Source organism: Apteryx rowi, unplaced genomic scaffold (assembly GCF_003343035.1).
Source record: "Apteryx rowi isolate R43461 unplaced genomic scaffold, aptRow1 scaffold_147, whole genome shotgun sequence".
In the NCBI taxonomy this organism is placed as follows: domain Eukaryota; kingdom Metazoa; phylum Chordata; class Aves; order Apterygiformes; family Apterygidae; genus Apteryx; species Apteryx rowi.
In genome coordinates this window covers 946,857-960,530 of record NW_020447719.1, presented here as the reverse complement: position 1 = coordinate 960,530, position 13,674 = coordinate 946,857, and the positions used below count along the sequence as shown (strand labels likewise).

General features: G+C 34.9%; 1 protein-coding gene across 1 annotated transcript in view; it reads right to left on the bottom strand.

The window, feature by feature from the left end:
• Positions 1-1,010: 1,010 nt before the first annotated feature.
• DCN (decorin) overlaps positions 1,011-13,674 on the bottom strand; it is a 39,962-nt gene continuing 27,298 nt past the window's right edge. The window contains exons 4-8 of the mRNA XM_026058439.1: positions 9,163-9,376; positions 8,833-8,946; positions 7,498-7,591; positions 2,919-3,057; positions 1,011-1,797 (exon numbers count right to left, since the gene is read on the bottom strand). Coding sequence (XP_025914224.1) covers positions 1,603-1,797; positions 2,919-3,057; positions 7,498-7,591; positions 8,833-8,946; positions 9,163-9,376 — 756 coding nt within the window. The 3' untranslated portion in view covers positions 1,011-1,602. The remainder of the gene's footprint in view (positions 1,798-2,918; positions 3,058-7,497; positions 7,592-8,832; positions 8,947-9,162; positions 9,377-13,674) is intronic.

Here is a 13,674-nt window from a genome sequence, read left to right as displayed (position 1 = left end):
TTTATGACTATAGTGATTTACTATCATTTCCAACTATTTACTGCCTAAAAAAATGACAATTATGAAGAAAATATATTTTTTTAATAAAAAAAAACTGTGTTAAGCATGGAAATGTTATTTTTCTGTTTTGCAAGGGAAGAGAACTTTAACATAACTTGTTCTTATTTTAACCATTGCTATGCCAAAGATATTCATTTTTCTGGGCTTAATCATAATTAAAGTTCTGACACACTATGTTATGCTATCAAAACAGAAAATAAAGACAAACACTCTGGAGTTTGCCTGTATTACAGTATTCTTTAATATAAATGACATACAAGTTTTACAAATTAGAGAGATTGACTTTGGAGAATTAAGAGGCTGCAGAAGATTATTTTAGTGTGACATTTGGACTGAGCATATGTTTAACTTTGTAGGTTGACAGTAGAAATGTGCAGCCTACCTTTGATGTGCTTACTACCCACTGGTAGGGGTTGAAGAATCCCAATTTGCAGAGGGCTTTCAAATCCTTCTGAGAAGACACTTCTATGAATGATGTCCCAGCAACTTTCAGCCAGGCCTTGTAGTTATTTCACCTCATATTTCACTATAGCTATGATTTTGCTTATAATCTAAATCCCACAAATTCTTCAGATGGGGAACCTGCATATTTCTACTTGGCAATTAGAAACATAGTTTAAATACTGAGAACAGTAAGGAATGCAGACCAATATACATTGCAGAACAAGTGAACAGTGAACTGCTGTTATTTTTGGTTTAGATATATACATGGATTGGTACTGATGGCTAAACCCTAATACCTTACTCTGCAATGTAGTCTCACTGAAACCAGTGGAACTGCTCTTGTGACTAAGGTGAGAGGGATTTTTCCTAGAGAAATTTAATTAGTGAGATCCAGACATAGGTTAAATGTTTTGTACTGCAAACTATTCTTTATTTTGTTCAATAGGATTATGTTAGCCTAATTCTGAATATCATTGCTCAAGAAGAATGGCAAACTTAAAAGAAGTATGTGTACAATATGACTTTATTTTATTTTTCCCCAAATAATGACATTAGCAACAACTTTATTGGCCTCTGCTAAATAGATACATTCAGAATTAGCTTACTGTTATAGTGGATATTTTTAAACTTCCAGGGCTTGAAGTAAGTTTAAAGGGGCTAACTCTCCCCAAGAATAAAGAATAGGTTGAGAGTCATCTTTTTTCCTCTACCATTTTTCTTATGTGGCTATAAAAATACCCTCAACTGCTATCTTTTTTTTTTTTATATATATATCATAGCTCGACAAATATTTACCCTGAATCTCATATACAGTGGAATCTGAGAACCTGTAGCATTCAGCAAACTGATAAATACCACAGAAAGCATGCTGGAAAAGAAGGCTGAAATAAATCAGATTAAAGCATAGTTGGCAATTCTTTTTGGTGGTATGCTTGATCTTGTACATCTGTAATGATTCATTTCTTTAACATCAGTGGATCATCTCCACTTTATAGTGAAGTTTCTGGTATTTGGCTTTAATTCTAGAAACAATTTTTAAACAGGCCTATTACAACAGGTACTTTAGCTGAAATACAACCGAACCCCATCTTTAGAAATCTATTTGTAATTTCCAATCTGTACCGCAGAGCGTTCATGGATGCATCGGAAAGCAGAGGGCTGGATTTCCCAGTATTGCACAGGGTTGCTAAAAAGACTCACACCAGAGTAGGTAGCCTTTTTGGTGTTGTAGCCAAGAGGGCAAAAGTCGTTGATACCAATCGAAGCAATTTTGTTATTATGAAGATAGACTACCTGGAACGTATAGAAGCATGTAAGTGAGTAATAGTGCTAAACAGTGTAAAGAACATAAATCATTTGACATCAAATAGTTGGTAAGTATTGTACAATACCATGTAGAGTAACATGTCAGTTTTCTCAAACATATGCTTTATTCTGCTTATTTTGTGAACTATGAAGATTATACCCAATTTGAAATAATGTATAGAGAAAAATTTATAGAGAAAAGTAGAAATTGTGCAAGGGAATTCAGTAATATTATTGATCATACTATTTGATCATACTGTAATTGAAACAAGAGTCATAGATGTGAAAATATTAATATAGTGCTGTGATTCAGAAGCATGTGCAATATATAAAGGATCTACTTGGTGCTAATTGGTTTCTCTCAAACTCTAATTTCATTCTCATGAGTGCAACTGTATAGGACTCAGAGCCAAAACAATCACTAATGATGATTTAAATGAGCTGATGGATATTACTTTGCTCCAAGGTCACCAGTTCTGATGAACTTTCCCAAGCTACATGCAAGTGGTGATTTATATTTGGGAGTCTTCATTCTTTGGGAGCTTTCTTTCCAATAAAATCTTACTTCCAGTGAGGTCAGATTATAATTGATTCCAAGAGGACCATATTTCCAGCTATTCAGTCACATAGACTTTAAAAACATTGCTGGTGTGAAACACATATTGCCTCTCTTTGCCCCGCAGAACGCATAATTTTGTGGGATACCAAGGGGAAAGTTCTTGGGAAAGTTTGAAAAATGCCACTAAGTAGAGCTAAAACAATTGCAAGTGAAGAAATGTTCGTAGAAAGAAGGTTTCCTGAGCAAAGAAGGAAGAAAAATGCACAAATAATTTCACATTTGTTGTATGCCCACAGACAACACAGAGATACAAATGCACACCTACAGATCTATATACCTCTATGCCCCCCCCACACACACATAAATCAGCATAGAATAGGAGTCCTCCTGTTCTTTTCAACTTTTCAATGCATATTCGGTGGTTTATAAAACTTGCATCAGGTTGCCTTTTGCACAAATACTGTGTATTTTGTTCAAAATCAAATAGCCATAGAAATATCATTCAGAATCTTTCAAACATTGCCCTATGAGGCAGTTTGACAAACCTTACCTGGATATATTTGTGCTCACCCAGCCCACCAGGTACTCTGGGAAGTTCATTGTTATTCAAATGAAGCTCTCTCAGATGAGGTACATTGTTAAGAGAGCCATTTTCAACTGAAGAAATACTGTTGAAACTAAGACCCAGTCTGAAAAAAGCCAAAAAACCAAAAATGATGTTAAACCAGATAATCATCTTTCATAGCATAATTGCTTCTAAACACTACTGCTGTACTATAGATTAGGCTAATTTGCAGAATTATTCATGAAATTCAGAGCTACTATGGAGAACTAGTTTAGATAAGTATATTTAAATAAATTTGACATCTGATGTGAACTATCATAATTACCATGACATGATTCAATTTGTGTTCATGGCACTTCACTTCATACTTTTATATTTCAGTGACTAATGTCACTGTAAGATGCACTGTGTACCGCAGTAGGTACCAGTCTTTCTTTAAAAGCTGAATACGTTTCTTGCATGACAGGAGGAATACTGGCTGTAACTTTCTTTGTTAAACTACTTGACCCAGGCTCACCAGAACAGTTAATTTTAAATCTTCCCCACAACTTCCTAAGATATTGACATAGCCGTTTTACAGACTGGAAGCTGGAACTGAGTCATACATGACGATCTGCTCAGCAGCACACAGGAATGGGATGTGCACACATTTATCCTGGTTTCCAGAGCTTTAACCAGAAAATCATTCTTCCTGATTTATACATGCACATTCTGGGCTTATTGGAATAATTTATGTCCAACTTGTAAAACCTGGTCCTACCTGTGTATTTCTGTGCTAATACTATTCAAATCTGCAGTCACCAAGCTATTGAATCTTCTCAAGACTAACTCATAACATAAGTTACAATATTCTGTGCTGCAGTGAGGAATTCAGTAGTTATACTGCAGGAGCTGTCAGCAGAAGTGTTGTCCTTTGAGAAACTATTTCTATAAAGGCTAAACCTACTTCATATAGCTTGCTTTATCTTTTTTCTTTAAGCAATCATTTTTAATTTCCAGGAAAAAAAATGCTCTGAGATTTATTAATTACTGAATCTAATAAAGAATTTGATAAAAGTAATCAGAATCTTGATGATAACATAATTTGCTATGGATTAATCCTTTTCGAGAAAGTCTGATTCACAATAATCTACCACCTGTAATTCTTTGTGGTTTGTGCCGGTTTCAGAAGCCATAATCTGGACCTAGTATAAAATCACAGAGCTAAAAACTCCTATTTGGTCTTTATGGCATAGATGTTTCCAGAAATAATTTCATCCAAGAATGGAAGCACATTTTATATATTGCCTTTAAAAAATAAATAGTCAAAGAAATATCCTTGATGACTAGTATTATATAACACAAAGTCATAATCATACTTATTTAAACATTGAAATGTTATTAAACTAGTAAAGGACATATGAGAGCTTAATGAGATCTCCCACTGACATCAGTAGGGATTTACTTCACTCAGAAATGCAGTTCGCATTATCTCATATCCTTACTAAAAATTTGGTCATGGAATAATTTTCATGACTCCCATTTAAAAGTTATTAGAAGAAAATCCTTTTGAGTACAGTCCATCAAGATTTAGTAAAGCTTGGGGGATTTGATCCTACATGTGCAATTTGGTCTGGAGACATATAGAACTCCTACAAAGGACTTGTGTACTCATACGGAGTGTTTTTAGAAGGATCAAGAAAAAACATTTTGGCAGACAATTGTATAAATTCTTGGTGGACATACATGAGAATATAATTTCACTAGATATTCAGGTCTATTAGCAGATGTGTCACACCTAAGGAGAAGAGCATGAGAAACACAGGTTTGGCTTTGATATTGGTCTGTTGAGACAAAAGTAACCTCCTTGCTCATCATAAGGATGGACAAGATCCAACTCTGGAATAGTTCTTGCAAGGAAAAAGTCTTTCAGGGAAAGAGTAAAAACTGGAAGAGTACGAATAAAAATGGATCTCTCACAAGCAGTGAAATTATGTATAATTGCATTTCATCTAAATGTGTTACAAGAGAACCCAAATGAACTCTCAGTTACTCGCAGCTATGTTTATAAATGAAACAAGAAAATATTAGTGTTTAAAATACAGGTTGATTAAGAGTGCTAGGAAAGAATATGGTCTCCATCTTCTTTCTTTTCCTCATGGGATTAAAAAAGGAGGAAGCTGGAAAATGACACTTGCATATTATATATATATTTATTATGCATATATAAAAAAGTGTATATATTTTATATATATATGCATTTCATCATATGCACTTTAACAAACTTCATGCAGCTGAACATCATCATTATACAGAACTTGATGCAACTTCCGCTGTATGTAGCTAGATCTTTTAAGTAAACTTTAATAAACTTTGGTAGACTCTAGACTTCATTAACATCAGCTGTGTAATATGTATATCCTCCTGGGGACCTCCTTCCTGCATTAAACCAGTAGAGACTTTGTTCAGTCTACATTCAAGAGATTTTTTTTTTTCCACTGCAGCACTACGTGAAGACTTTTGAAGGGCTTAGAGGTAATTTTATGAGGAAAACAAACAACCAAAAAAGGGACAAATATTGCTGGTCTACTAAAAGTCAAGAATCCGAAAGTGAATAAATAAACTGCAGATCTACACTGAGTTCTTGTATGGAGCAGTTTACAGTTCAAAACATCCTAGCACAGACAGTCAATAAACTAACCTGTTCCCCAAAGGCTAACTGTGCTTTAGGGCAGCCACTACACTGCTGGGCAGTGCTGGCACAACCCAGGAGGAGAGTGCTCTGATCCCATGCTGGTGTTCTTGAAGTCTTAGACGAATAAATAAAAACTATTTTTTGGATAGTTTGTTTCTGTGGACTGGTGAAGCAGTAAGGTAAAGCATACTGACCCGTAAATTCATCCCACATGCTGTTCTGGAGAGTGACTCCCGTTGCTCCTTCCTTTATTCATCTATCTGTTCTGTCACTTCTAACACACTCTTTTTTCAACAAATCTGCACTCTGCCTTATTTTTCAGCTTTTCAGAAGAGGATTTCCAACTGTATTTAGGTTGCCTGATTGAGCATGGGTTATTTAAAAGTTGGTGCCCTCTCTGAGCAGCTCCACACAATCACACCACAATCAACACTATCTTGCTCCTCAGTTTAATATAGTCACAACAGGAGCAGCCCACATTTAAATATTTTTAATAACCCATCAGCACTTGGTACATGCAACTTTATGTTTTAAGAAGGAATTCCAACAATGTTGTCCATGTGGTGGTGTCTGTATTGTTTTCCAAGGATTAATGTGAAACAGCAGCAAAATTCGATTATCCCCAGGACAACTGACCTACCCACAGTCCAGGAAATGATATTCTCTATCTAAGTAATTACAATCTTGTTTTAGTTTTGGAAGGTTTCTTTATCATGTCTGTGGAGAATGTTACATTTTATACTAAGCTGCTATTGTTAACAATTACTGCTTCATAGTCCCTCATCTGTAATTACAGGATTTTTCTTTTTTCATGAAAATCCAGGAGCAAACCCTTTTTTTTTTTGAGCAAGGATGAATCTGCGATCAAATCTGAACATCAGGCATGTATTGAAATGCTTTACTTTGCAAGCTCTAGAAAGCTTTTCTAACGCTTATCACTTGGAACTGCTACATTCAAAATATGCAGATTTGTATAAATTATACATATGTTATACTGAATGAATAAATATACTTCATTGCGCTAATTTTTTGTCCAACCTACTATAAACAGCAGTAAATTTAACTCCTGTTGGCTGATAATCTTTCACTGATATCTCTTCTCTGCCTTCATCATGACAATCAGAATGATTAAGATGAAGATCCAGGAATCTGAATAGGACAATCTTTCAGATCAATGAAGATTCCATTTTCATAGAAATATTGTAAAGTATCATAGTATTAAAATGCCATTTATTACAGTCCCATATTATTGTTTTAGCATGCTATTTAACATGAACTAATTCATGAATAATACTGTATGTCTATGGCTGCTTTTCAGTAATTCTTACATTTTCCTACAGTTAGAAAAAATTATTCAACACAATATTTACAGATTACCAAGTTACAATTACCCTTGAGGTGCAATCACACCTTTTCACATATATTGTATGATTCTTTTTTGTCATATTATTGGACTCATTGAACACTTGCCTTTTCTGAGAAACAGAGGAAATACTGTTAAGAGCAGTTCTGGTCCCTTAGTGTTTTTTCCCCCATAAGCAATGCAATGTCACATAAAAACTCCATAAACAATCCATGGAAATACAATGAAAAAATACGACATATTTGATCAAATTATAATTTCTTTATAAAATATTCTTAAAAAACAAAGACATCTTTGTTGTTGACATACATCATTCGTAATTGAACATAGTTGTAAAGTGTGGTTAGATAAGAAGATGTACTTCATTTTGCTAAGTCAGCATGCAAGTCCTCAGAAACTTTTCCTGCTAACTTGTATTACTTTAAAGATAATCATGATCGTGAATCCTAGAATATTTTCTAATTGTATGTGTAGTAGTTATGGTTTCAACTAATATTTGTATGTGATCAGAGGAAACAAATCCTTACTTAGCCAAGTTGGTGAGTCCAGACAGACTGTCAGCATCAATTTTGTTGATTTTGTTGCCATCAAGGTGAAGTTCAGTAAGGGATGGAGGAAGCCCTGAAATAGAGAATATCATCAAATTACTTTTGGTAAAACTGGATTTTTTGGGGTTTTTTTAGTGGTCTTGACTTGTGTTATACTGAGACTCAATGCCATGAATTACTAAAGACTGAAATATCATCAATAAAGAGATAGAAATTCTTTAATTTGTATGTTGAAAATTATTTCATTTAAACAAAGAACTTTCACAATTAGGGAAACCTGAAAACAACAATTTTTCAAGTGACAATTTATTTGTTACTTGTTTATTTGTTTATTTGTTGAAAAACAACCTAGTTTCTAAGGTCATCATACAACACAATTCTTAAAAAATAGCTAAATGAAATTCTTCACAGATATTAATTTTAGTCTTCATGATTATATAAATGGGACATATACAATAGCATAAGAGAAAGAGTCTTCATTTTATCCAGGTTATCCACTTGCGTAAATCTACAAACATTTCAGTCCTATATAAATATACAAAAAATAACACTAGCAGCAGATGAGATTATAAAGATAAGGGAAAATAATTTTAACCATATCTTAGGTAGAGCACTCACTAGTCTGAAAATTTATCAGGAAAAAAAATGGAACAAAATATTTTCATTGTCTGAGGTCCCCCAAAAGAACAGCCAAAACAGGAAATGTGGGAAGAAAGAAATAACAGCTAATATTAGCTTTCAAAAAGGTAGTGCTATTTCAAAACAATCTGTTGGCTAAAGTATGAATAAATTGACTATAATTTCCTCTAGGTCAGAAACATTTTGTATTTCTTTCCTTTTGAATAGGTTATATTGAAGATGTTTTTATTTTGTAGTAATTTAAAATGAAGTACTTTTAAAAAAACAAATGTTTTTGTTTTGTGCAGGAATGGTCTTTTGGCTCAAACCCACTACATGTGTTTATATCTGTATAATGTTGTTCAGGTTAGTGAAGTAGGGCTGGAGGGCAAAAAGATTCTTTGACTTTATATTTCAGCTGTGAGACAAAAAAAGCAAAATGACATTAAAAGGTTTACCTTTGAAAATGCACCTCTTGTGGAGCTTCTAATACTGAAAAAATAAAATTTGCCAAACCAGTAAAAGCCAACAGAAAAAAAAAACACCACTCTCTTTTACTAGAAGTCAAATTATGAATACTTTAGGGACTGATGCAAAAGGCTTCAATTACTTCTTTATTTTCAAGTTACTCCAGCTGACTAGAAGTGACTATATTTTACCTGCACAAATCTCTCAAATATTCATTGAAGTTCTTACCTTTTGGGATGCTAGTAATGTTGGTATCTGCAATACGGATATAGGAGAGCCTCTTCATCCCCTGAAAAGCTCCATTTTCAATGCCTGAACTCTTGAGTGGATTGGTGCCTAGTTCTGCCAACAAAACATGTTTGTGAGCTGGGCTGCAGCATATGCATCTATATCTGTTAGACTTCAGGTGCCTACCAGGTCAAAGTTAATTTGGAGGTATAACTTACTGGAGCAATTCTTGGTTTTTCACATAAAATCACTCTATGTGAACTAAGAACAACATCTGGAAAACTCTGCAGTACACTGGGTTGATTTACTTATAATTTCTCATGCGCGTACCTAGAACAATAACTTGATTCAGTCCACTAAAGACAGTTTTCCTCAGTTTGGAGATCTCGTTCTCATGAGCACGTATCTCCTGAAGAGACTTTGGCATGTTTTCTGGAAGTTCCTTCAGGTTGTTCTTGGACAGATAAAGTCTTTCCAGTTTCTTCAGAGGAACAAAAGCTGCTGGGCTTATTTTGCTGATTTTGTTGTTAACAAGGATCAATGCCTGTGGAGTAATAAAGAAGAAGATCTCAGATGACCACTAGGGGAATTATTTTAAGAATGAAGCATTAAAAAAAAAATAGTGTATCTATCTAGCGTATAAAATCTTTTTGATGGTCAACCAAGTAAGCTGAAGAAAACGCAACACAGTACTAAAATAAACATATTGAGGGCTTTTGAAACAGTGAAAGATAAACAAGACCTGCAAAACAACTACAGGTGGTATCTCGTTGCTGAGATACATGCAGCTTCTGTTAACACCCATGAGAATCATAATCTGTATCCAAGACGAAGTACAATCCTTTCACTTGAAAGCTGTGAAAAACAAGTCATTCACATAAAATTAACAACATTATCACTTTTATTTGCATGTTTGTTTTTGAGGGGGAGAAGAAGAGAAGTAATTGCTTTTTTTATTCTGAGGATACTTTTATACCTTACCTACCATCATACAAACATACTATTTAGTTTTTCCTAAGCAGAAAATTCTGTGACTGAATACAGTGAAGGTACCGCCTATCTTAATAAATATATATATATATATATAATCACCACTATCCTGTTAGTCTTACAGATTGCACTTGTTAGATTTCTGTCTTCTTATTGATATTTGCTTTTGCAGAGATATAACCTATTTTTTTCTTAAAGTAACTTAGTAAGGGTTTCTTACTGTAGTAGCAATTTGAAAATTGAAGCCTCATACTGCAAGTCCTGAAGTTAGGGATCATGGACCATATTCATTCTCCTTAATATGTAGGAGCCTAATTTAGTTCTGTCAACTATTATGATATCTAGATTCAAGGTAACCCTCTAAATAGGCAGCGAAGAGAGGCTTCCATGACAGCTCACTTAGATACCTGAAATAGGTGGTCTGCATATGCCTCTAATAGTACTCTGATTTGGAAATTTTGCAGTACTGCGAACTCTCTTATCGTTTAACAAACTATGACATAAAAAGAGAGAAGAAAGTCCCATTAATGTCAAAATAGACATGTGTCTAATGGAAGAGATTTCATATATGGCAAGTATGACAATGAGTCTTTTCACTCCAGCTGCTTTCTATCTACTTATCTATCAGATTTACAGCGTTACATGTTTGTGCAATGAATGAGATAGAAGGGGCTGTACAGATATAGATAGCATTACTTATTTATTTTTATTACTAGAGATATTAATAAATACTAATAAATAGCTTTGGTCACTAACTTCTTCATATTGCTTACAGAAACACAAGAAAGCAGTTGCTGCTATACCACAAGTTTTGATATTACATATAATACAGTTAACATTCAGTGTATTTTAATATAGTCTTAATATTTTTGTAATTAAACTTTTTTCTGTTTCCTGGAGGAAAAAAAGAGCATTTAACACTTTCAGGAATCAGTGAAGCATTAAGAAAGTGTCGAGAAGTTTGTCAGTGTCTGTGACAGCACCCCTCTGTCATAAAAATTGAAAGAGAAGTGAGAAGATAGTTTAAAATTGTATTTGATGTTTTTTTTTTCCCCCAATGGACTCCTTTTGCAGCTCATCCTGAGTGAAGCAAACAGCATTTTGGCTGTAGGTCATTTCACAAGAGTATACATAAAGCTGTACATATCTGGTTTTAATTTTGCATGCTAGCTAGCAACACCACATTTGTGAAAGGAGGTAGAAAAGGTCACTCACAGTTCAGCAGAATATTTCACCCACAATAAGCCTCTCCCAAAATAAGTATATTTGCCAGTGGAAGCTAGGGCTATAGTTCTCTTTTATTTGAATCGGAATTATAAGATGTGCCACGAGGACACATCAGTTGTGGTTTCCTAAGAATGAATTTGGAAGTAGATCTATCTTCCAGCCTTAGTATAATATAGCTACCTGCACAATACTGGGGCAGTTATGATGAAGGATACAGCTTAAATCATGCAAATTAGTGTCTTTCATTGTTTTTTTCATAAATAGAATAACTGCATGTATTACTGCTAATTGCATTATTTTTTGATGATTTTATCATGGATTTTTTTTCTTAGATACCTAAGTCAACATTTCTTTGGAATTTATAATGTAAATATTCTGTGACTAGTTGATGTTAACAGAATTGCTAAGACTCCTTCAGAGCAGAACTGCTGGTCCTGACCAGAACCAGAAATTATCTAGGATTAATCTGTTCTGCTTTGCTATGTTTTCTCTTGACTATGTCTGTGTTTTCTCAGGGAAGTACATAAAAATGCTGCTTTATTCAAGCATTCAGAAAAGTGTTCTCACTTACAAATGATGGTATCTACCAAAGATATGTTTAAAAATAATGATTTCGGGGTGGCAATGTATGTATGGTGGTGTAAGGTGGGAATGTATTACAAGCCTGTAGTTTTCAATGGGTTTTGTACCCAGACATCATTTCCCACTTAAACACCTGCTGTGTAAGTCCCTGCTCTTGCTGTTTTAAGCCTGCATTATTTTTCACCCTGTTGTGTAGCTGTAAAGAAAAAAAAGAACACCTAATATGCCAGAGAAATTTTACTGTCTCCCAGAGCAACAGCAAATGATGAGGATAACATAGCAGCATAGCACCTGGCAAGCCATACCCATGTGTTCCTTTTCCACTTCACAATAACTCCATTATATGCAAGACTTAGAGAAAGAAATTACTAGCCTTGGAGTTCTCTTGTTTCCTTTCCTCTGAATGTGCCCCTTATGGTTTGCTTGTAACAAAAGTTAAAATCAAAATAAAATAGAAAAAAACCCCAAAAACTCAGGGGAATTTAGAGGTCAGTGAAAACAGGAACTAGAGGAGAAAAACCTAGGGAAAACATCTGCAGGCAGTGCTATTGAGAAAGGGATGTTAGGCAAAAACATGCCACATGAACTAAGTAGCCTGAATAAAGCACAAATGGCATTGTAGGGCATTATATTCATCTTGTTAGAGGATAACTGTGTATACAAACTCTGTGCAGAGCAAGAAATTCTAGGAGGGAAAATTTAGGGTTAACATTAAAGTGCTGAAAGTGCTTGAGTCCTGGGCCACAGCTGGCACTTACAGTGCTGCTAGTACAGAGCTATTTGGCAGATGAAAGAAATGTGACAGCTTAGGGCAATACTTGAATGGAGCCACAGGAATCGATGCTTCTTTCAAAAATCCACCTTCTTCCATGTTTCCATTCAATTTTGGAGTGGAAAAAGAATACTTCTTTTAAAATAAATTTACAAAAACAAGAAAAAAAGGTTGAAGTACGTCACCAATTCTCAGTAAAAAATGCTGAGTATACCAATACACAGCTTTCAGGATGACTTGGTATGGGTGCTGAGAGGCAAGAAAAAAGGCAAGAAAGAAGGAGAAAATAAAGAGGATCAAATAAATCTGATATCAAAGACACCATTTAATCAGGACCAGAGGGTTCATAGCAATTTTCCATGGATAAGAGAAAAAGTAGCTTCCATCCTCATTTTCCTGGGATAAAGACTTTTCCCTTGTCCCCGTGACTTCATATGTGTCACGAGGTTTCCTCTGTAAACATTGACCCTGTTATGTTTATTATTATATAGTTCACTGTGGTAATACCTACAGACCATCCTGTCATAACCAGTAGTTTAAGTGGTGCTCAGAGAGGAAAAAAAAGGCCAAGCTTTGCTCCAAGGCTGGCTTAGCTCTTTCTGAAACACCTCTGATATTAGTGTAGTAAGAAAAACAAAAATCACCATATGACAGGAATAGATGCTGGCTCAGTTGAAGTCAGTGGGAGTTTGGCCATTTACCTCCCTCTGGCCTGGTTTCTGCCTCAAATATTTACTCCCGGAAACAAAAAGGAGGATTCACAATTCAGGAAGATTTTGGAACACTTGTTGGCATGCTCTTGTCAAAATATACATGGACAAATTGCACAGGGAGTGTGTGGCAATCAGGTAGGAACCAGTGTAGGGCTGTTTTTCTCGAGGGTACCAAAGCTTATGATTTTTGCCATGACTGGGGGGAATAAAGCCCAGTCTTCTGAAGTAGTATGATTGTGTAAGAACCTCAGGAGATTGTGCTGTGGAGTTGCTATCCTTAAGCCTGCCCTTCTTAGTTTAGGAGAACAGTTTGAAGAGACAGTCTTGTCAAAGTTAGAGGTGAACTGTAAAATGATCAGCAAATTGTTCTCTGCCATAATACATCTGATTTGCCAGCAGGAGATGGTATTCTTACCTGACGTCAAATCTCTAATGATGCGTGCGACCTTTGGGGTTTACACTGAAAAGTCAGTCTACTGACCTGGTGAAATTTCTTTAATTTCCTAGGTTATTTATTACATTATTACCTGTCATTTTATCATAGGGCTGTTAGGAACC